General features: G+C 36.2%; 1 protein-coding gene across 11 annotated transcripts in view; it reads left to right on the top strand.

The window, feature by feature from the left end:
• The window catches only part of PPP1R12A (protein phosphatase 1 regulatory subunit 12A), a 166,529-nt gene that overhangs the window by 120,564 nt on the left and 21,074 nt on the right, over positions 1–24,891 (top strand). For 6 of the 11 annotated variants that reach the window (XR_015163451.1, XM_086398834.1, XM_086398835.1 and 3 more), the window contains 10 exons: positions 264–479; positions 1,702–1,796; positions 4,299–4,403; positions 5,274–5,441; positions 5,838–6,014; positions 14,930–15,020; positions 16,129–16,323; positions 16,565–16,733; positions 19,192–19,313; positions 22,379–22,444. Coding sequence is in view for 10 of the 11 variants with exons in the window: in XM_086398834.1 (XP_086254960.1) it covers positions 264–479; positions 1,702–1,796; positions 4,299–4,403; positions 5,274–5,441; positions 5,838–6,014; positions 14,930–15,020; positions 16,129–16,323; positions 16,565–16,733; positions 19,192–19,313; positions 22,379–22,444 (1,404 nt within the window). In the remaining variant the exon portion in view is untranslated. The remainder of the gene's footprint in view (positions 1–263; positions 480–1,701; positions 1,797–4,298; positions 4,404–5,273; positions 5,442–5,837; positions 6,015–14,929; positions 15,021–16,128; positions 16,324–16,564; positions 16,734–19,191; positions 19,314–22,378; positions 22,445–24,891) is intronic. The other 5 variants (XM_086398836.1, XM_086398840.1, XM_086398842.1 and 2 more) reach the window with 2 other exon arrangements.

Here is a 24,891-nt window from a genome sequence, read left to right as displayed (position 1 = left end):
CTCTGTATTTGCATCATAATTTTTCTGTGTGATACAAAGTGTGGAGTGTGTGTTCTTAAACCTAACATCTCGACAGGTAATATTTCTTTTTTCAGTTTTAGATCTTTACATTTTGACTAAGACATTAACCTGCTTAGTAAGTGTTTCTTCTGAAACTATTAACTGTAATTTTTAAGTGTTTAATCTGTAAACTTCTTTCCAGTTTAAGGACTGATCGGTCTTGATAATTTTTTTCCTTTTCCTAAAAAATAAAATAAAAACAGTTTCCAGCTTCAGCTACAAAAATTTCTCCCAAAGAAGAAGAGAGAAAAGATGAGTCCCCTGCATCTTGGAGGTTAGGACTTAGAAAGACGGGCAGTTACGGTGCACTTGCAGAAATCACAGCATCTAAAGAAGCTCAGAAGGAAAAAGACACTGCAGGTGTCATGCGCTCAGCTTCCAGTCCCAGACTTTCCTCCTCTTTGGATAATAAAGAAAAGGTAATCTGTTTCACAATTTGGTTTCTATAAGAACTATAACAATTGGTTCTCTACTGTGTATCATTATTATATCTGTATATCAACTTAAATTCATTGACTTAATGAATGACATGAAAATACAAATGTACCTACCTTCAGCCAATATCTATGTGGAATATAATTATTGGGGAGATAAGATGTATTTACCCAAAACATAAATTATGAGACTGTACTCAATTACAGGAATCCTTTACTCTGTAAAATCTATCAAGTGATAAGCTAATTTTATTTATTAAGAAAGATTTTCAAAATTTAGGAATGCATTTGTTCTAGACTGTGATTATACTCATAGGTTGCATTTATCCAATATCTACAATTTCTTTACCTACTTTTTTCATCTGATACATCCCAGCTTTGTCCTAGTGAGCAATTTTAATAGCTGTATTTTGAAAGGCATTATTAAATTGCATTAAATACAGTGTACCACAGTTCATTGAATGCTATTTTATGTAATTGGATTATTTTCCATTGCATTTTTAGTACTCAGATATTTTTCCATATAGTTTTCTTGTACTATATAAGAATGTTTATTTATATGTATTGAAATTCAGAAATGAATTATTCATAAAGTATTGTTAAGATTTTTATTTTTTATAAATTTATTGTCCTCTTATCTCCAAGTACTTGGTGGATACCATATAATGAGAATATAACAGATTCCATTACATGGCATCTACACTCTTAGATTTGGATAAATATAATTGAAATAATTTTTTGTTTTATATAATTATATTTTAAAGCGTAGAATATAAAAGTAGTAAATAGCTTATATAATGTAAATAATTGAGACTTACAGTGAATCATATTTGAGAACTCTTCTCTCTGAAAAAAATAAGGATGTTTTGTCTTATAATACTATGTTACAGTAAATAATATGTTACAGAAGTTTAAGAAACAGTCATTAAAATGGGGAGGAATTTTTCTTATGTTAAAATGATCTAATTCTCGATTAAGGGAGAAAGAAAAGAAAATTAATTTGAACAGGCTGTCATTTAGTGCTTATAGTCCTTGAGTATTGATAGACATCAGTTTTAGAGTTTAGCTAGGAATGATGGAAATACTATCAAATAAACTGTGATGACTGTGTAATTATACGTTGTTGCATACTTTTTCCATATTTTTAGCAGCACCTGTAATCATCGCACTGATTTATTTTCACTCTTTTTTTCTCGCCTTTGTGTAGGAGAAAGATAGTAAAGGAACTAAGCTTGCATATGTTACGCCTACAATACCAAGGCGGCTTGCCAGTACATCTGACATTGAAGAGAAAGAAAACAGGTGGGTTCATTGTCATTTGCTTTATTTATTTGTTTGTTTTTTTACTATGAAATCTTTACTATCTAGCATGAGAGTTAAAATATGAGGGTTGGGTTCTTATTACATGGTATGTAGATTTCAGGAAGAAATGGAGGGTGTTCCTAATAGTAATAACACCCGGTACGTGGATCTGAGGAGGTACAGAATTTGGTATGTTCATGAAATAACGGTATAAATAAAGGCATTATGGTTGTATCAGAGGGAAAGGACAGTGGTGGCAGATGAGGTCACTGACTAGCATATGCTTCTAAATATTTGGAACATCATGCAAAAGGAGAAAGCAGGGAGAAAAAGCCATTACTTAATCACTGACAACATTTTAGTTTGTTTCTTCACTTTTCAGCACATACAGAGTATGAGAACTTTTTAATAATGATTGTAGTCATGTTATAGTACTCAGTTTGTGTCTTTTTCTTTCACCTGAGATCTCATAAGCAGTCTTGTATGTTAGCATCTTGACTATGAGGGCTACTCCATATTTTCTAAGGGATTCTTGCCCACACTAGTAGATAAAATGGTCATCTGAATTAAATTCGCCCATTCTAGTCCATTTTGGTTCACTGATTACTAAAATGTCGATGTTCACTCCTGGAGTCTGAAGTCAGGTCTGCCTTAGGAAGCATCACTACAAACAGAGCTAGTAGAGGTGATGAAATTCCAGCTGAGCTATTTCAAGTCCTAAAAGATGATGCTGTTAAAGTGCTGCACTCATTCAGAAAATTTGGAAAACTCAGCAGTGGCTACAGGACTGTAAAGATCAGTTTTCATTCCAATTCCAAAGAAAGGCAATGCCAAAGAACGCTCAAACTACCACACAATTGCACTCATCACACATGCTAGCAAATAAATGCTCAGAATTCTCCAAACCAGGCATCAACAATAGTAAACTGAGAAATTCCAGATGTTCAAGCTGGATTTAGAAAAGGCAGAGGAACCAGAGATCAAACTGCCAGCATCCATTGGATCATCGAAAAAGCAAGAGAGTTCCAGAAAAACCAGAAAAACAACTACTTCTGCTTTATTGACTATGCCAAAGCCTTTGTGTGGATCACAACAAACTGGAAAATTCTTAAAGAGATGGAAATACCAGAACCACCTGACCTGCCTCCTGAGAAATCTGTATCCAGGTCAAGAAGCAACAGTTAGAACCAGACATGAAACAACAGACTGGTTCCAAATTGGGAAAAGAGTACGTCAAGGCTCTGTATTGTCACCCTGCTTATTTATTTAACTTATATGTAGAGTACATCATTTGAAACGCTAGGCTGGATGAAGCACAAGCTGGAATCAAGATTGCCGGAAGAAATATCAATAACCTCAGATATGCTGATGACACCACCTTTATGGTGGAAAGCAAAGAGGAACTAAAGAGCCTCTTGTTGAAAGTGAAAGAGGAGAGGAGAGTGAAAAAGTTGGCTTAAAGCTCAACATTCAAAAACTAAGATCATGGCATCTGGTCCCATCATTTCATGGCAAATAGATGGGGAAACAGTGGAAACAGTGACAGACTTTAATTTTGGGGCTCCCAAATCACTGCAGATGGTGACTGCAGCCATGAAATTAAAAGATGCTTCTTGGAAGAAAAGCTATGACCAACCTAGGCAGCATATTAAAAAGCAGAGCCATCACTCTGCCAACAAAGGTCCATACAGTCAAAGCTATGGTTTTTCTAGTAGTCATGTATGGTTGTGAGAGTTGGACAATAAAAAAGGCTGCATGCTGAAAATTGTTGCTTTCAAACTGTGGTGCTGGAGAAGATGCTTGAGAGTCCTTTGGACTGCACAAATATCAGTCCAGTCAGTAATCCTAAAGGAAATCAGTCCTGAGTATTCATTGGAAGGACTGATGCCAAAGCGGAAGCTCCAATACTTTGGCCACCTGATGCAAAGAACTGACTCCTTAGAATAGACCCTGATGCTGGGAAAGATAGAAGGCAGGAGGAGAAGGGGATACAAAGAATGAGATTGATTGGATGACAGTACCGATTCATGGACATGAGTTTGAGCAAAGGAGTTGGTGATGGATAGGGAAACCTGGCGTGCTGCAATCCTTGGGGTCACCAAGAATTGGATACGACTAAGCGACTGAACTGAACTGATGTTAGCGTGTAATTCAGCAAACATTGTTTTTCATCAGTACATAGTATTTGTAGAGTAGATCTGCTGATATTAAAGTCACCATTCCCCCTGCCCAAACTATGGACACTGAAATTATATAATATTTTGTCATAAGTAAAATGTCTATAGACATTTCTATTTCCCCTCATAGGTAGAATTATTCCGTAGGTATAGAATCTTAGAACTGGAATCTTAGTGAATTACTTTCATTTGTTAATAAATATTCCAAAGTGTTTTTCTAAGGGATTTTACTAGTTTCTACTTCTACTGTGTTTATTAATGTGCAGCTTCTTTAACTCTATTTTAAAATTATCTGCCAGAATCTGAAGGATTTTTTTTTCCACAGAGATTCTTCAAGTTTGCGAACAAGTAGTTCATACACAAGAAGAAAATGGGAAGATGATCTTAAAAAGAATAGCTCAATTAATGAAGGATCAACTTATCACAAAAGGTAATAATATAATTCTTAAGTAACATTGATGTATTCTTTTATTAAAATATGAGGCAGTTTGTTTGGAGCTCTCAATTTAATATTAAAAATGTGCCTTTATATATTTTTTGTTGTTTAAATAAAACTTCATTTAAAGACACAGAGTCTGTATTTAACAACAGGTTGAAAATTTGCTCCTACTTATGCCTTCATATTATGTATTTTTAAATTAAATATTTTGAAGTATCTTTTAGATTATATTGAAAAGGAACTCTGTATATAATTACATAAAAGTCAATTATGTAATTGGAGCATTTGAAATAGTCAGTAACTTGATTTATCTCATTTGGTGACTTGAAAAGTTTTTACTTGTCTTAGAACTCAGAGTAGTAGAAATGCCATGAATTGGAATGTTGGTAATACATTGGAGAGGGAGTAGAAGATCTATGCATTATTTTTTCTGCTAAAAGCAATCAAAAAGACTAAAAGATCAACAGATATAATACAGGCATGGGTCACTCCTAAGGCTGTGACCCATTGCCGAAACATTTTTTTTCAAAAATGTTAGTCTTAACTTCCCCTGAGTAAAACCAAAGTGTTTTTCCAGGCATGTCCATATGACATAGAGCAGTTCCAGAAATGTAAGCTGTCAGATCATCTTTAAATCTTGTTGGTGGGTGGGGGTTTAGAATGATACACTACCAAATTAGTGAAATCATCTAGACTCTAGCAAGTTGTAGGTGCAACTCTTGGTGCTGGAGCTGGTGGTGTATTTAGGAACACAGTTTTTAAGATTTTTTTCCTAGCCTTGTGAATCTGTATAATGTATAGACATTGACTATAGAATACACCTACAGACACATCCTATATAGATATGACTCTTTCCTTTAGTTGCTCCTTTGGTAGAAGACAAGATGATTTGATTAGTTCTAGTGTTCCAAGCACCACATCAACACCAACAGTTACCTCTGCAGCTGGGCTTCAGAAAAGCCTGCTTTCCAGCACAAGCACTACTACAAAGATTACAACGGGTTCTTCCTCAGCAGGCACACAAAGCAGGTGAGTCGCAGATACATTTTGTGTTCAGGCCTCCTGTGTGCTTATGTATGTGCATGCATTTTTGTGTAGAAGATTGTGGGGCTCTGGATTTTTTCATTGACCTGATTAAAATTATTTACAAACAAAAATTGGTTCCAAAAGAGGCAATTATATGTCTGGGGAAAAAAATTAAGTTCCTGACTTAAGAACTTTTCCTTGAATTAAGCTTCTTAAAATGTAAATTTTTCTTTGACGGCTCTGGGTGAACTTTTTGGTTCATGGTTGAAAGATGTCTCACGTTGTGTTTAAAAAAAAAAATCCATCCCTGTAGTCACATGTTTTCAGCTGCTAGAAAGTGCTTTCATTGTTTAGCTGTTTTCCTTTTCTCTTTTTGTGTTGCTGCTTATGATGCTATAGTACCTCAAATCGTTTGTGGGCTGAGGATAGTACTGAAAAGGAAAAGGACAGTGTTCCTACGGCAGTGACCATTCCTGTTGCTCCAACTGTTGTTAATGCTGCAGCTTCTACCACAACCCTGACTACAACTACTGCTGGCACTGTCTCCTCCACTGCAGAGGTCAGGGAGAGACGCAGGTGTGTACAGGTCATAATAGCACTGCTGATATATCTTGCCCAATGATGTAAATTGTCTGTTTTGTTCTGTTTTTTAATCTTGGAAAGTTGATGTCCACCTCTTCAGTGGGTTAATACAATGAGATAACCTATGTCAACTCAAAACTCTGTAAATTGATATAATTAGCAATTATTAGCATTTAGGCTTGGTAATCCACCTGTGACAGTTCTTTTGTTTAAAGGCACTGAGCCAGGCAGGTTATCTTACTTAGCCATCTTAGTTTTAATGGTTGTTAGAATTCAAAAAAGTTTTGTAGTGAAGATCTAAATACGTACTCTAAACACAAATCAAGCAAATCATACTCATAGAAAATTAGATGTAACATGAAAAAGACAAGTTTTTTATTCTTCTCTTTGTCTCCCCCTTCTACTTCATTGTTAAGAAATTTGATGCTTAACAGGTTCCTTTTTGTTGTTGTTATATTTGAAATTTTCATTTTAAAATTTCCTTGTTGAAGAATGGCTTCTTAGGCATATGTGTTAGCCAAATAATTTTACATATGTTTAATACATTCACTTATTTCTGAAGTTTAAATTCTGGTATTTGAACATAGAACACAGTTGTTAAATTTATTAGAGAGTCTGTGAATTTATTTTGTGTCCTAAAACATACTTAGAGCACTGCTCTCTTCTTCCTGTTGCAGCCAATTGGTATGGAATCACAGATGTGGAAAGGAACTTACTATTATCTTTTATGATATCCTTTACAGAAGAAAACTGAGTCCCAACGATATTAAGTGACTTTTCCACTTTTATATGATTAGTGTGAGAGCTAAGGCTAGGCCCAAGATTACAGGAGAATCTGTGCAGGGTTCTTTCTGTCTGCTGTATTGCTCTTTGTCCCTAGCTTTGAATTTGGTTTTACCTCTTGGGAAAGAATATTTTAGGAAACTAAATGTAACCTCTTTAAATATTTTATTCTTTCAGAATTAGCTACATAACTGATATTTTCCATAACTAAATTACCAACCAGATTAATCTGGTTTTATTTCTGGTACATGGTATTCATATACAGACAGTCTTATATATCTTTTGTCTCTGATGCCTAGCAAAATGCATGGCTTGCTGTAAAAGTGGTAGCATCTTTACAGTAAATTTGTAGTGATTATATGGAAAGTAACAAAATGTTAAATGTTTTGAAAATTTTTTTTAGATTAAAAATTTTTTTCTTTCCTGTCATTGCATCTCTAGTTTCTGTCAGTATATTTCATTTCTATTTTTATGGTGAAATTTAATGATACTTCAACAGCACTACAGGCACTTTGTGATTTGAATACCAGTACAGGTCATGTCATATTTTAATTATGCTTGCTTGATTTTTCTCTAAATTTAATAAGTTTTAGGTTTGGGGGTGTTTTCAGTGAGACCACTTAGTCAACAGAAATTAGAGGATCATAGGCATTCATTCTCTTCTAGTGAAAATAAATTTAAGGGCTTTGCTTTTTTGGAAGGCAGTTAAAGGGGAAAAGGTTTAAGAATTCTTGATTTTTCTTACTCCTTGTCTGCCTTAATCCTAAAATAAGAGTTCTCTATGGGTCAGAATTTCTTCTTCTGTAAAATCAGGTATTTAATTCACAATTTTTGACTTCTAGAATCCTTTCTATTTCTAGCATTCCATACTTTAACATTTTTTTCCGTAACAGTTTTTTTCCAGTGATGAAGCCAATGACTATCTCCCCAAAATCATCAGTTGTTTTAGAACTAATAAATTATGATTCTTAATCTCAGATTTATTTTTTTTTATGTTGAAAAGTATTAAGTTTCAGCCTTTTAGAATTAATCCTGTAAGATTTTAAAGATTGAGAATTAAATATTTAGTGATGTTAAGACACAGCAGGTCCTATAGTGTAAGGAAAAAAATGTCTATTGACATTTTTCCTAGTCTATATTATAGAAAATTTGTCTTGTTTCAGTGATGTTTGCAGTAATATTAATGTTTGTGTTTTGTTTGATGTCAAATACTTGTTTGCAATTTTGACCTTGCTGTTTGTCTTTTTTTTTTTTTTTTTTTGCCACTCAACTTGTGGGATCTTAGTTCCCTGATCAGGGATTGAACCCTGGGCCCTCAGCAGTGAAAACTCAGAGTCCTCACCACTGGACTTCCAGAAAATTCCCCTGTTTTATGTTTTAATTAAATGTTATTAATTATTTCAAAATGTATATGGTTGAAAATTTTCCCCTGTATTGTATATATGGTGATTTGAGGTTGCCATTCCCTCTCCAGGGGATCTTCCCAACCAGGAATTGAACTCTAATCTTCTGCATTACAGGCAGATTTGTTACTGTCTGAGCCACCAGGGAAGCCCTGAATATTCTGTGGCTTAAAAAGATTAATTAATTAATACATTTATGCCGTTTTTATATACCTTTACATACTCACTTTTAAATACTATATAAAGTTACTGTGTACACTATTAAGTTCCACAGTATTTTTGAGTTTTCCTGGTTTTATTGATCAGGTTTAGGTTAGAATTCTCTGTTTTTATAAAATTTTTAGTTGATTAATTTGAGGGGGGAGGCATTAGGAAGAAGAGAAGAGAAGCTCACTTTAAACAGATGAGTTCCCTAGTGGCCTAGAGGTTAAGATTTCACTACCATGGCCTGGACTCAGTCTCTGATGGAGGAATTGAGATCCCGCAAGCCTCGGGGAATATCAAGATAGACAGACAGACAGGTGGGGCATGATGAAAAATTATTTCATTGTTCAAGTATTTCTAATACTCCATAGCCTTTTCAAACTGCAAAATACTAATTACCAATAACTTCATATGTGTAGTATGAATTCCCATGGTTTCGTACAACTACTCATTTTTACTATTTTCCCTTGACTCAGCCACCTCCCATTTGACCACTTATCTTCCCTCTGGAAGGAAAAATGCTGAGTGAGAAGCAAGGGTTGGTATTGCTTTTTAGAGATGTAATTTGGTTGACAAAAATATAAATATTATTGAAACAAACAAAAACAAACAAACAAACAAACAAGGTGTCAGTTGCTCAGTTGTGTCTGACTCTCTGCAACCCCATGACCCCTCTGTCCATGGAATTCTCCAGGCAAGAATACTGGAGTGGGTAGCCATTCCCTTCTCCAGGGGATCTTCCCATTATAAATAAATATAAATGTCTCAGCCAGTAAATGTTAGGGAAAGAAATAATATACAGAATAATTGCCTTTACTGAGGGAAAAGTCCTTAATTTAGAAATAACCTTTGGATTGTTACAGAAAATAGTGGGCAGTCTACGACTAGTAAGTAAAATTACATACCCTATGTAGTTACAAGGAAGAAATCCAGGATGACAATATGATACAGTAATGTTTAAGGCAGCAATGAAATTTGGTATATTCTGCCATCTTTTTTGATGACTAGCTCTTTGGAGTTAAAAACATACTAAAAACATGAATTTTCTGTCTTCTCTATGTTCTATTCGTAGAGGTCTGCTCTGTATAGACAGCTCAGGGAAGGAGAAAGGAACTAAACATCAGATGGGGACTATCAAATGTATAGGAAATATATTCAGTTCAGTCCAGTCGCTCAGTCGTGTCCAACTCTTTGCAACCCCATAAATCGCAGCATTCCAAGGCCTCCCTGTTCATCACGAACTCCTGGAGTTCACTCAGACTCATGTGCATCGAGTTGGTGATGCCATCCAGCCATCTCATCCTCTGTCGTCCCCTTCTCCTCCTGCCCCCAATCCCTCCCAGCATCAGAGTCTTTTCCAATGAGTCAACTCTTCGCATGAGGTGGCCAAAGTACTGGAGTTTCAGCTTTAGCATCATTCCTTCCAATGAACACCCAGGACTCATCTCCTTTAGAATGGACTGGTTAGATCTCCTTGCAGTCCAAGGGACTCTCAAGAGTCTTCTCCAACACCACAGTTCAAAAGCATCAATTCTTCAGCGCTCAGCTTTCTTCACAGTCCAACTCGCACATCCATACATGACCACTGGAAAAACCATAGCCTTGACTAGACGGACCTTTGTTGGCAAAGTAATGTCTCTGCTTTTGAATATGCTATCTAGGTTGGTCATAACTTTCCTTCCAAGGAGTAAGCGTCTTTTAATTTCATGGCTGCAGTCACCATCTGCAGTGATTTTAGAGCCCCAAAAAATAAAGTCTGTCACTGTTTCCACTGTTTCCCCATCTATTTACCATGAAGTGATGGGACCAGATGCCATGATCTTCGTTTTCTGAATGTTGAGCCTTAACGCAACTTTTTCACTCTCCTCTTTCACTTTCATCAAGAGGCTTTTTAGTTCCTCTTCACTTTCTGCCATAAGGGTGGTGTCATCTGCATATCTGAGGTTCTTGATATTTCTCCTGGCAATCTTGACTCCAGCTGTGCTTCTTCCAGCCCAGTGTTTCTCATGATGTACTCTGCATATAAGTTAAATAAGCAGGGTGACAATATACAGCCTTGACGTACTCCTTTTCCTATTTGGAACCTTAGACTAAATATGCATTAGCTTTTGAAAAAGCTAATGATGAATAGTTTCAAAATGTCATATTACTAGAAAGCTATATTTATGGATTACTAACAATTGGATTTGTACTGAGTCTTTATCAATTATTATGGTTAAAATTAATTCTATCTTTTATTATACTATTTTTCATTTTCCTTTTAAAATGCCCAAAAGGCACTGTAACCCTCTAAATCTGTTACTCATTAACAGCATGCATATTGAGGTAAGGTCATTTCTAAAGCCCCAAATTGCTGACTTTAAGAGGTTTTAGTCTCCGATTTTTTTCAAGTTTGCAATCCTAAGAATAATGAATCTTGTAGTCTAGTTTTAGAGAGACAAATTCCAAAAAATTCAAGACTTTGAATGGAGAGAAAGATGCATTCATATGTATAAAAAAAAAATTGTGAAGAAATTGTAATTAAGGTGTTTAATGATGTGTTTTACTCTTTGAACTTAGAGCTTTAAAAGAACAGATTTTTTAAAAAGGCCTGAAACAAACAGAAAATTCCGAAGTTTGTCATGAATTTGTGAATAATGTCAGGAAGGCCGAAGACCAGAATGAATTACAAATTGACAAAAAAACTAAAGTTAACCCAGGAGGATTTTTTAAAAAATAGCTTTTAGAGATAGAGGCATTATGATAGGTTATTGATAAACTTAATGGTTCTGTCTGGTCTTTGCTTATTTAACCCATTAATTCATTATTTACCTTTTGACATAGATTGCATGCTTTTGAAATTGTCCATACCTTGTGACAAGATGGAACATAGGCTTCAGTTCAGTTCAGTTCAGTCCCTCAGTCGTGCCCGACTCTTTGCGACCCGAAGAACTGCAGCACGACAGGTCTCCCTATCCATCACCAACTCCTGGAGTTTACCGAGACGCATGTCCATTGAGTAGATAATACCATCCAACCATCTCATCCTCTGTTGTCCCCTTCCCCTTCAGCCCTCGATCCCTTCCAGCATCAGGGTCTTCTCCAATGAGTGAGTGCTTCGCATCAGGTGGCCAAAGTATAAAGTCTGTCACTATTTCCACTGTTTCCCCATCTCTTTGGCATGAAGTGATGGGACTGGAAGCCATAATCTTAGTTTTCTGAATGTTGAGCTTTAAACCAACTTTTTCACTCTCCTCTTTCACTTTCATCAAGAGGCTCTTTCGTTCTTCTTCACTTTCTGCCATAAGGGTGGTGTCATCTGCATATCTGAGGTTATTGATATTTCTCCCGGCAGTCTTGATTCCAGCTGTGCTTCTTCCTGTCCAGCGTTTCTCATGATGTACTCTGCATAGAAGTTAAATAAGCAGGGTGACAATATACAGCCTTGATGTACTCTTTTTCCTATTTGGAACCAGTCTGTTGTTCCATGTCCAGTTCTAACTGTTGCTTCCTGACCTGCATACAGGTTTCTCAAGAGGCAGGTCAGGTGGTCTGGTATTCCCATCTCTTTCAGAATTTTCCACAGTTTATTGTGATCTACACAGTCAGAGGCTTTGGCATAGTCAATAAAGCAGAAATAGATGTTTTTCTGGAACTCTCTTGCTTTTCCGATGATCCAGTGGATGTTGGCAATTTAATCTCTGGTTCCTCTGCCTTTTCTAAAACCAGCTTGAACTTCTGGAAGTTCACTGTTCATGTATTGCTGAAGCCTGGCTTGGAGAATTTGAGCATTACTTTACTAGCGTGTGAGATGAGTGGAATTGTGCAGTAGTTTGAGCATTCTTTGGCATTGCTTTTCTTTGGGATTGCAATGAAAACTGACCTTTTCCAGTGCTGTGGCCATTGCTGAGTTTTGCAAATTCACTGACATATTGAGTGCAACACTTTCACAGCATCATCTTTTAGGATTTGAAATAGCTCAACTGAAATTCCATCACCTCCACTAGCTCTGTTCATAGTGATGCTTCCTAAGGCCCACTTGACTTCACATTCCAGGATGTCTGGCTCTAGGTGAATGATCACACAATCGTGATTATCTAGGTCATGAAGATCTTTTTTATATATTTCTTCTGTGTATTCTTGCCACCTCTTAATATCTTCTGCTTCTGTTAGGTCAATACCTTTTCCATCTTTTATTGTGCCCATCTTTGCATGACATGTTCCCTTGGTATCTCTTATTTTCTTGAAGAGACCTCTAGTCTTTCCCATTCTATTGTTTTCCTCTATTTCTTTGCACTGATCACTGAGGAAACCTTTCTTATCTCTCCTTGTTATTCTTTGGAACTCTGCATTCAAATGGGTATATCTTTCCTTTCCGTTTCTCCTTTGCTTTTCACTTCTCTTCTTTTCACAGCTATTTGTAAGGGCTCCTCAGAGCCATTTTGCTTTTTTGTACTTCTTTTTCTTGGGGATGATCTTGATCCCTGTCTCCTGTAACAATGTCACAAACCTCTGTCCATAGTTCATCAGTCACTCCGTCTATCAGATCTAGCCCTTTAAATCTATTTCTCACTCTACTGTGTAAACATAAGGGATTTGATTTAGGTCATACCAGAATGGTCTAATGGTTTTCCTCATTTTCTTCATTTTAAGTCTGAATTTGGCAGTAAGGAGTTCATGATCTGAGCCACAGTCAGCTCCCGTTCTTGTTTTTGCTGACTGTCTAGAGCTTCTCCATCTTTGGCTGCAGAGAATGTAACCAGTCTGATTTCAGTGTTGACCATCTGGTGATGTCCATGTGTAGAGTCTTCTCTTGTGTTGTTGGAAGAGGGTGTTTGCTTTGACCAGTGCGTTCTCTTGGCAAAACTCTATTAGCCTTCGCCCTGCTTCATTTTGTACTCCAAGGCCAAATTTGCCACTTACTCCAGGTGTTTCTTGACTTCCTACTTTTGCACTCCAGTCCCCTATCATGAAAAGGACATCTTTTTGGGGTGTTAGTTCTAAAAGGTCTTGTAGGTCTACGTAGAACCATTCAACTTCAGCTTCTTAAGCGTTACTGGTTGGGGCACAGACTTGGATTCCCGTGACATTGGATGGTTTGCCTTGGAAATGAACAGAGATAATTCTGTTGTTTTTGAGATTGCATCCAAGTACTGCATTTCAGACTCCTTTGTTGACTATGATGGCTACTCCCATTTCCTCTAAGGGATTCCTGCCCACAGTAGTAGATATAATGGTCATCTGAGTTAAATTCACCCATTCCAGTCCATCTTAGTTCACTGATTCCTAGAATGTTGAAGTTCACTCTTACTGTCTCCTGTTTGACCACTTGCAATTTGCCTTGATTCATGGACCTAACATTCCAGGTTCCTATGCAGTATTGCTCTTTACAGCATCGGACCTTGCTTCTATCACCAGTCCCATCCACAACTGGGTGTTGTTTTTGCTTTGGCTCCATCCCTTCATTCTTTCTGGAGTTATTTCTCCACTGATCTCCAGTAGCATATTGGGCACCTACCGACCCAGGGAGTTCATCTTTCAGTGTTCTATCTTTTTGCCTTTTCATACTATTCATGGGGTTCTCAAGGCAAGAATACTGAAGTGGTTTGCCATTCTCTTCTCCATTGGACCACTTTCTGTCAGACCTCTCCACCATGACCTGTCCGTCTTGGGTGGCCCCACAGGGCACGGCTTAATTTCACTGAGTTAGACAAGCTGTGGTCCGTGTGATCAGATTGGCTAGTTGTCTGTGAATGTGGTTTCAGTCTGTCTGCCCTCTGACGTCCTCTCAGCGCCTACTGTCTTCCTTGGGTTTCTCTTACCTTGAACGTGGGGTATCTCTTCACAGCTTCTCCTGCAAAGAGCAGCTGCTGCTCCTTACCTTGGACGTGGGGTAGCTCCTCTCGGCCACCGCCGCTGACCTTGGACGAGGAGTAGCTCCTGCCGCGCAGCCACCGCTGCTGGGCTTAGATTTAAAATGTAAAATGTAGTGAAGATAATACCAAATGTTATTTTCTGTATCAGAAAATCAGTGACTGAAGAGTAAGATGCTGATTTTAAAGGAGTTCATACATGACAGTACTTGAAGTTTTAGAGAACTTTAAGTATGAACAAAAGTATGATTTTTAGTCAGTGCAGGATGACAGCAGTGCAGGGAGTCGTGCTTCTTCACTAGTCACCTCACACCCTACAAACTGCATTCAGTCCTAATGATGTTACCATAAAAAGACATTGACAGTCTATAGCTTCACGTATTATCTAGGATGATGTTGAAAGGAGCTAAGAGATATGATATTACAAGTTTGAGAAAACAAAACTGGATAGGAAAAATTTTTTTAAATATATGTTAATATGAGTAGTTACAGTCTAAAAAACTATCAAACTGCATTGTTGAATTTCAGAATGGGTCTAACCATTTTCTGATAACTCTTTAAAATCCATTAAAATGCTAAACTTAGATGTTTCATTTATGTACATTCATGTGTGATTACATTCAGAGGTAATGTATTTCCAACTGACGATTTTTATTTATTACTGTAGATCATACCTCACTCCTGTTAGAGATGAAGAGTCTGAATCCCAAAGAAAAGCAAGATCTAGACAAGCAAGACAGTCTAGAAGATCAACACAGGTATATGTAATGTGTGTAATATATAAAAGTTCAGAACTATGTTTCCCCTTTTCACATTTTGTGCAAATATTGATCTCAGTATATAGTATGAATGAGTCTTAAAATATAAAAGTTGCTTTAGTAATCCTGCTGTAGCCTTTTAAATATGGCTATGCCGTCTATGGGTCGCACAGAGTCGGACACGACTAAAGCGACTTAGCAGCAGCAGCAGCAGCATGCTGTTAATATTACATTTTATCTAATTACATTTCATCTGATATTACATGTGGCTATTACTGTTAAGGCATGTTTTGTATGCCTTTGTATATCTCTCTGAGTGTTTATGTTTCTCTTCCTAATATAGTGTCTGATTCAGAGTATTTGATTAGTGTTAAAAATGAATCATATATGATGTCTTATAATTATTAAATAATTCTGAGTATTGGAAAGGGGTGGGAAATAAGCATTTTATGTTAGGTATTTCAAAAAGCTGATGTGCAAGTATGAGAAAAATGTCAACTCCAGCTAATTATCTTCTTCTTACCTCCTTGCCATTCTGATTATGTCCCTTATATCTCTTTCTATCTTCTGTTTCGTGCAGTTCAGGGGCTCCAAAGTCCAGATTAAACTATTTGACCCTTACCATTACTTACATTTCAAGTTAAACTGTGTATTTCATAGGATCTTAACATGTTTTTTATGTGTTTGTACCTTTACGTCTTAAAATTCAACCCATCCTTTTGGGACTTAACCTTCAAAAATTACCGCCCTACTGAAATCTTCTCTTTGTTCATCTACATATATAAAAACTCAATACATGTAACTTTAATATATAAATAGTGTATATATTGGCTTTTCCTTCTTTCTTTGAACTTCTTACGAATATTTATATTCATACGGTCAGTTCCTGTGCTATTTTGTTAATTTCTTTAATAAAGAGACAATTTCTTGCATATATTTTATTTCTTTCCCAGTACATACTATTGTGCTTGCTCATGATGATTCTTCATAGAATGAGTATGACTTGCTAAGTAGGAATTCTGTTTAAATTTGCAGACCAGTTCTAAACATGAATATTTGACTTCTAATACATTCATATTTAATTTAACATATCTTTTTTTGTGTGCAGGGGGTAACATTGACTGATCTTCAGGAAGCTGAAAAAACAATAGGGAGGAGTCGTTCCACCCGAACCAGAGAACAAGAAAATGAAGAAAAAGAGGAAAAAGAGAAACAGGATAAAGAAAAGCAGGAAGAAAAGAAGGAATCAGAAACATCTAGAGAAGATGAATATAAACAAAAGTACTCCAGAACATATGATGAGGTAATAGTATACCAGCAACACAACTAGGTCATATGGCATGGGTAGTTCTCGTGATTCTCAAAATGTAAGAGATTTATTTACTAACAAACCACATGCAAATTACTCATAAGGATTTTAACTGGAAGTCTTAATTATCTTGACATGAGTAGAACATTACTTTTCCTTTAAAATGAACTTAAATATTTTATGTTTTTATCTGTGTTTAATATTTCAAATGGGTGTTAATTTTCACCTTTCACAGGCTTATCAACGCTACAGACCAGTATCAACTTCAAGTTCAACCACTCCCTCCTCTTTACTTTCTACAATGAGCAGTTCACTTTATGCTTCAAGTCAATTAAACAGGCCAAATAGTCTTGTAGGTATAACTTCTGCTTACTCCAGAGGATTAACTAAGGAAAATGAAAGAGGTAAGAACGAAAATTCGAAAACACTTTGTTTCCTTCAGATAATTCTTTGAGTTGGTTTTTCCTAATTAATATAGTTTAACAGAAAAGAGCCAACATCCTAAACTGGGACTCATTCTACCTAACCAGAAAGAATATGATGGTTGAGAATGAGAAAAGTAGGAAATAAAAACAGAAAATTGTATGATCTGGCATTGATACATGTATCTTTATTGCCTAAGACTTCAAAAATCTTTATGTAGATCAGCATAGAAGTTGGTATAGAAAAACTGGAGGGGTGATTATTTCTAAGAACAGTTTATTAATCTTTCAAGTCATTTCTTGCATATTATGTAGATCATATCTTTTAACTATTGTGAAATTGTTTTAAACAAAAATCATTTAACATATATATATAAAGTCCTTGCCAAAAAAATTATTTCTATTCTTATTTCTTGAAAAATAGGTTTCTTTTTCAGCTGTGTATTGGCATGTTGATGCTATTAGCATTTCCTATTATTGCATATAAACTTCCTACATAAACTCTGATTAACTCCTACTTTAAGAAATGGGTGCTAAATAAAAGTATTCCAATTGTAGGTATTTTATATTTTAAAAGCAAAATCAAATAGTATTCAGTTCAGTTCAGTTGCTCAGTCGTGTCCGACTCTTTGTGACCCCATGAATTGCAGCATGCCAGGCCTCCCTGTCCGTCACCATCTCCTGGAGTTCACTCAGACTCATGTCCATCGAGTCAGTGATGCCATCCAGCCATCTCATCCTCTGTCGTCCCCTTCTCCTGCCCCCAGTCCCTCCCAGCATCAGAGTCTTTTCCAATGAGTCAGCTCTTCACATGAGGTGGCCAAAGTACTGGAGTTTCAGCTTTAGTATCATTCCTTCCAAAGAAATCCCAGGGCTGATCTCCTTCAGAATGGACTGGTTGGATCTCCTTGCAGTCCAAGGGACTCTCAAGAGTCTTCTCCAACCAAAAGCATCAATTCTTCGGTGCTCAGCTTTCTTCACAGTCCAACTCCCACATCCATACATGACCACAGGAAAAACCATAGCCTTGACTAGATGGACCTTTGTTGTCAAAGTAACGTCTCTGCTTTTGAATATGCTATCTAGGTTGGTCATAACTTTTCTTCCAAGGAGTAAGCATCTTTTAATTTCATGGCTGCAATCACCATCTGCAGTGATTTTGGAGCCCCCCAAAATAAAGTCTGTCACTGTTTCCACTGTTTCCCCGTCTATTTGCCATGAAGTGATGGGACCAGATGCCATGATCTTCGTTTTCTGAATGTTGAGCTTTAAGGCAACTTTTTCACTCTCCTCTTTCACTCTCACTGAGAGGCTTTTTAGTTCCTCTTCACTTTCTGCCATAAGGGTGGTGTCATCTGCATATCTGAGGTTATTGATATTTCTCCCGGCAATCTTGATTCCAGCTTGTGCTTCTTCCAGCCCAGCATTTCTCATGATGTACTCTGCATAGAAGTTAAATAAGCAGGGTGACAATATAAAAGTTCAAATTTCTGTCTTCTTTTGAAAAGTTGGAAGATACGGCAACACTGGATCTGAATTCTCACATCAACAGTTGATTAGAGCTGAGAAACAGTAGGCCCCCCCCACACACACACTCTTATATAACCTGGATGACCACTGTTGGTTTTGGAGTTTGAGGCCTTTGCACTAAACTAATTCTGAAAAGATTAAACCCCTCTTAATACTAGAATTTTGGAGTTTCTTTTGCTGCTTTTTCTTCACAGAAGGAGACAAGGAGCCTGCTAATGACACAAGAGCCTTTTCACAATCATTTTTAGCATTACTTTGCTCCATATGTCTACTTTTTAAAACATATTCAGAGGTTCTAATATTCTTCTAGTATGTAAGTCTGAGGATATTTTAACTATCCCAGGAAGGGAACAAATTTGAAGATTTTACATTGATTTGTTTTTAATAAAAGATACTTTTTTCCCAAGGCAGGAAAAAAGGTTTGCTCTGAGATACTAAAAGAAAATTCAGTGAATGGTGCATTGATTCTACTGCCACATGAGGACTGGGAATGGCAGAAGTAGGAGCTGATAGATGTGTGTGCCTGCTAGCTGCTCCATTGTTAGCGACTGTTTGGGCATGAGAACTATTTTCCTGTCAGACACTAATAACTAGGGCCCCATTCTCTTCATAGGATTGATTTATTTTCTTTTCAATAGATATTATTAAATGTGTCTTTTAAGCAAAATTTTTGTTTTAAGCACTAGAAAAATGAAGTAATTAAAATTCTTGATTTTCAAGAGTGTGTCTAATGGGAGACACAGGCATGTTTAAACCAGGTGTTACAGGAGCACTGAGGGGGCAAAAATTATTTCTGATTAGAGAACTTTAGAAACTTTCACAGAGGTTGACTTAGAATTGTTTTCATATTTACTTTGCAAATAGTTTAAAGATGCATTGCTGCCATATGATTAATTTTAATCCTTAACAGAGGGAGAAAAGAAAGAAGAAGAAAAAGAGGGGGAAGATAAATCACAACCTAAATCAATCAGAGAACGAAGGCGACCAAGAGAGAAAAGAAGATCTACGGGAGTTTCGTTTTGGACACAAGATGTGAGAACTTATTAAAATATATCTACTTGATATATGCTTAATCTTTCTAGGAATGTACAATAATAATTTCTGATATGCCTCAGTTTATGTATTCTTTAGGTCATCACTATGTGTTTAAGCTAGTTATTTAAATCAGAAGAGGTTTTCTTTTTAAGAATAAACAACTACTCAGATTTCTGACATTACTTACAAGCAAGAGTACTGTCCCAGTATTGGAATAAAAAAATAATGGCTGCAATCTTATAAATTTTAATTTTTTCTTCTTCATCTCTATTTGCCTGACATTGCTATTCATTTGCAGGAGAAAGAAGAACTATGGGATAACACAGTTAATGTGAAATTTATCCTATTTCAATACAACATGCACCTCAGAAAGGCAAAACTAATTTAATTTGGGGGGATTTTTTTTTTTATCCTTTTTTTCCCCCCCAGGAAAAAAAAAATGCAGAAAAGTTTAAACATAAAGAAGTATATCATCCCACCCCAGATGGTCATTGTTAAGTTAAATCTCTTCCATTTTCCCAACTCCCAATTATTTATATTTGAAGAAAATTTTAGTAATACTACATATGTAAAAATTTCAGTATGAACTTTCAAGAGATAAGGACTCCTTTTTAAAATATTAAAATTTTATTTTTTAAAAGTAATATAAGTAACCATAAATACTATCTTTTAATGAGTGATCATAATACCATGATCATGTTTATTTTAAATAAATTGACAATAAATCCTTAATACTGAATAGACAGTCACTTTTAATGTCCATACTGCCTGGAAAGACCTAATTGTCCACCTGACCTCATGGGCGTATCATCTGTCCATTTACACAGGCCTGTGGTGGTGGTTTAGTCGCTAATTCGAGTCCAACTCTTGCGACCTCATGGACTGTGGCCTGCCAGGCTCCTCTGATCATGGGATTCTCCGGGCAGGAGTACTGGAGTGGGTTGCCATTTCCTTCTCCTAGGGATCTTCCCAACCCGGGGATTGAACCCCAGTCTCCTTCATTGCAGACAGATTCTTTATCACTTAGGCTTCCCTGGTGGCTCAGAGGTTAAAGTGTCTGCCTGCAATGCAGGAGACCTGGGTTTATCTCTGGGTCAGGAAGATCCCCTAGAGAAGGAAATGGCAACCCACTCCAGTATTCTTGCCTGGAGAATCCCATGGATGGAGGAGCCTGATGGGCTACAGTCCTCAGGGTCACAAAGAGTCAGACACGACTGAGCGACTTCACTTTCACTTTGACTCCTATTGCCATAGATGGTCTGTTGTAATTTTATTTTTTGCTGATTTGATTAGCATCCAAATAAGGACCATAAATTATGATTAGTTTTTTCTTTCAAGTCTCTTTTAAAAAATCAGTTACTCCTTCCATCTCTTTTTTTCTTACAATTATTTTTTAATGAACTGGGTTATATTCCTGAAGTATAGTTTAACACATTCATGTAGTTTTTTTTGTGTTTCCTATAAATTGGTAATTTGAGGTGTAGAAATGATCAGATTCTGGTTCAGTATTCTCTTGGCAGGGTGTTTTTTTCCTTTGTCAGGAAGTACGTGATGTCTGGTTGATCTTAATTGATTGGTCAGTAATATTTTAATAATAATAATAATAAAGCCTGTCAGTCTTAGCATCTTAGTAACTCTTACTACTTAAAAACTCTTACCTTTTTAATAACTTATATGTATTAGGTGTTTAATAAGCAAAGCTTTTTTATACAGTATTTATTTTTCCCCAGTTTTATTTGCACCAGCTCTCCCTTCAAAACTCCACTTTCTAGAGTCATACACATAACTAGCATTATAATGATTGTTCCTGAGATCTCTGTAGGCAATAGTCATCCTTTTAATTTGACCTTGCGTTGAATTGTGTTCTAATCAACCATCAGCACAGATATCCTTTCCTTTCCATAGCCTTTTGATTGAACCTGTATCAAACAGTATACAAAAACGGCTCTGTCAAAGAAAGGGTGGTATATGGTTAGGCAAGTTATTACTAGGTTTCCTTTTTTTTTTTTTTCTTAGTTACCACTTTTCAAGACTTCTGAGCCTCCCCATTTTTAAAGTTTTCAGTTCCTGTGTTCTTCCGTGAAACAGTAATGCATAAAGACAACCAGTTCATATTGTGGAATTAATACATTTATATTATTAAATAATGCTAGTAGTAGCAGCATTGATTGCTCCTGTTTGCTTAGTAACTTCAAATACCATTTTTGCTAGAAACCACATGATGAGTTGTATAAAGATCCTCTATAACCCTTAGGACAATTCTGTGAGGTTTTTATCCCCACTTTATGGATGAGGTAACTATGACTCAGAATTTTCTTTATTAAATTTACCCTAACTCACAGAGCTGAAAATAGCTATACCAGTCTGAAATAGGATGATTTAATCTTAAAACCTGTGCGATTTTTATAGTGAGCCTGAGCCAGATGCGTTGATTGTGTATTTCCCTTTTCTTTCAGTCCTTTAAGGCTTATTGAGTTTTTCAGCTTTCTAATAGAACATTCCCATTGGCTGAGAGTCTAGACTTTTAGCCTACCAAGCCTTGTGTTTTCTGTTTGGTGTGCTATAAATTCCCAAGAAATTGCTAGATAGCTAAACTACCTAAGCATAATAGGATTGTATATAAATCTTACCACGCTTATAGAATGGAGCTTTTCTTACTTAAGATAATGTTTCCTATTTTTGCTGCCTCATTATATTTGGACAGCTAAATAGTATCTGTTTTGACTATCAAAGTACATGCAATAACATCACAATATAAAATTGAGTATCATATTTTCACATTAAACCTCCAGCATCCTCATCCCCAGTATGAATGTGTTTTTAAAATCAGAATGTTAGGTAGATTATATATGCTAACCTAATTAGATTGCACTATGTAGATAAAACAGGCTTCCTGTAAACGGGGTAGAAAAATTCCCACTTAAAAACCAGTTTTCCTTTTGATCCATTTCCTGTTATGTTTTCCCAAGTCATTTTAAATTAGAAAAGCCTTAATATATTTAAATATTAACTGTTTCAAAATTATCTTTACTTTTCTAAAATAAATTGATAATCTATTTTAGAGTGATGAAAATGAACAAGAACAACAATCTGATACAGAGGAGGGATCCAATAAGAAAGAAGTTCAGGTAATTAGCATTATTTTCTGTATTTAGAAATATTTGTATTTTTAAGGATTACATTTTACTTTTGTTTATATATATTCATGTAAGACAGTTACTGTACACTGTACCTGCATGCTGGGGATAGTCCATCAGTGGTTTTCTGAAATTGGGTGTGGGGGACTGGAAAGGGGCACAAAGAGTATTTCAGAGACATTGGGAATACTTTAGATCCTGATCGTAGAGGGTTTTTTGGGATATACACAACTGTCAAAACTCATCAACTGTATACTCTAAGTGGGTCTAGTTTATTGTATGTATGTTAGCCTTCAAGGTTGAAAAGAAAAAACCGAGAAAACAGGTTTCCACGCTATCCAAAAGTAGAGTGTTCAGTAATCTTTTGTAAGCCACATAAGGCAAAGAGGGAATTACCTTACAATACATCTTGCTAATGGTTGCATGAGGTAAATTGAGATAAATTGCAGTGCACACAGTCAAAAGCTATGGCAGCTTAAACTGAGTGTAGTTCCCAGGAAGGAGCTTGGAGGTGCCCCTCTTAATGTGTTCTGCCTCTATAATGGCTTGCTGCAAAACACGCTGAATGCTATTTTCACTTTTTGCCTTTAAGCAAGCCTACCTGTTACACCTTTGACCAAAGAAAAGTATCTAAAGGCTATCCAGAAGTAGTGCATACCTTACCAGACCCGGAGTTTAGTTTTGTAAACGGCAGGATTATATTCTGGAGAAGATAATAGGTCATTTTAACTTTCTTTACATTTGTTTAGAAATTTCGTGTCTCTAAACAACTTTTACATTCATTATCACTGCTGATCTTTCCATTAATCTTCAGGAAAAGGTTCCCTGCCCTCCAACCCCAGTACTGATTAAAGAAATGAAGGCAAGTTTGATTGATGAGACTGCATAGCTATCAAATGACCAAAGTTTCTTCCCACTAGTTTTTTCCCCTTCTGTTCTCTGTTGTTTGCCTCTGCACACAGCTGACATACATGGAAGAACTTTGTTTACATAGGAGTAGATGGTACAATATGAGTTAGTCTTAATGTTTTAAATTCAAGCATCCAGCCTGAAACGGCATTCTGGTCATATTTTCTTCATTTTGACATTGCTACATAAAGCTGTTAAGATTACTTTTAGTTGTTGGGATTGACAATAATGTGAAGTGACCAGAAGTTGGTTCCCTGTACTAGGTGACTGTGGACATTACTCTTAGGGACAAGTTTGTGTATTTTGACCCAAAAGGTACCTTTATTTTCTCTTTAGGTAGCCAGACAAGTTGAATCAATTACTTCCAAGGGTGAATTTTTTGCAGGCCAAGTTTTGTCATTTTTAAACCCTTTGCCTGTCAGTTGTCAGCACTTCCCCATTCAGCTATGTCTCTTGTTTATTATTTTCTGTAAACTTGTCCATCATCTTCCTTGCCCAGTGATAGCCTATGAATTCTCATCTTTCAAGGAGAAACAGTGGACAGATAAGCAAGAGCGAGGGAATTAGTAAACCATCTCCAGCTGACACTTCTCACCGCCATATCACACAGATCCCTCGTCCCACCAGGCTGGGGTAGGAGGCGAAAGATGTTCTGGCTTCCAAGCTTGTGGTTTTGAAGCATGTTGATATATGTTATATTCAAGTCTTATCGTTAAAATTATATATGAGATACATTGAATAGAATATTGTTTTTATGACAAAAATTTCTTAGTTCCAAACAATTTAAATAGTTTTTGTTCATTTTAAATAGAGCATTATTTAGATCTTGCTTTGTGCTAACATTTTTTCAGTTCCAAGCAACCCAAAACCCAGCTTGAACTAGATTAAACAAAGATAATTTACTGTATGTCAATTATATTTCACAACCCTCTATATCAGCTTCATCCTCAGGCTGCTTTACAACATAGGACTGGAACTATGATCATTAGTTTAGGCCAGATGAGGCCCGCCACTGAGATAGTTCAGCGGTTTCGCTGTGAATATGGGCTGCGTGCCACTCACCTAAACTCAGTGACCGCTGCACCATGAGAGCAAGGGGGGAGGTGAGGACAGAAACTTGTAGTGTCCTCTACAATGGACTGCAAAAGTGCTTCCACCAAAGAGAGTTGCTCTCTTATGAAAATTTATAGTGTCAGCCCTTGTTTTTCTGTGAAAAAGTATGATCAACCCAATTCTGTGTATTTTTGAAATAGTGTTATCACTACCTCAGAAGTGTTTTATAACAAAACTTTTACTCAGTTTATAGAATCCAAGTTCACCAAATTGAAAAAATGACTCTGTGGCATATACTTTTTTGCTTCAAAGAAAAGTAAACTTTAAGTTAACCAGAAAGTTGTTAAATTTTTTGAATTGCCTTTGAAACTACTTCAGGATATAAATTTTTAAAAAATTAAGATAAAATTGGATCCAGAAAACTTGAATTACTTTATCATAGTGTGGTTCATTATTCCATAAATGGGGCTTCTGTT

The sequence above is a fragment of the Bos grunniens genome, chromosome 5 (assembly GCF_055505025.1).
Source record: "Bos grunniens cultivar Pamir isolate PY7600 chromosome 5, Bosgru_T2T1.0, whole genome shotgun sequence".
Taxonomy (NCBI): Eukaryota; Metazoa; Chordata; class Mammalia; order Artiodactyla; family Bovidae; genus Bos; species Bos grunniens.
Note: the sequence above shows the minus strand (reverse complement) of the source record. Positions and strands in the feature narration are given on the sequence as shown.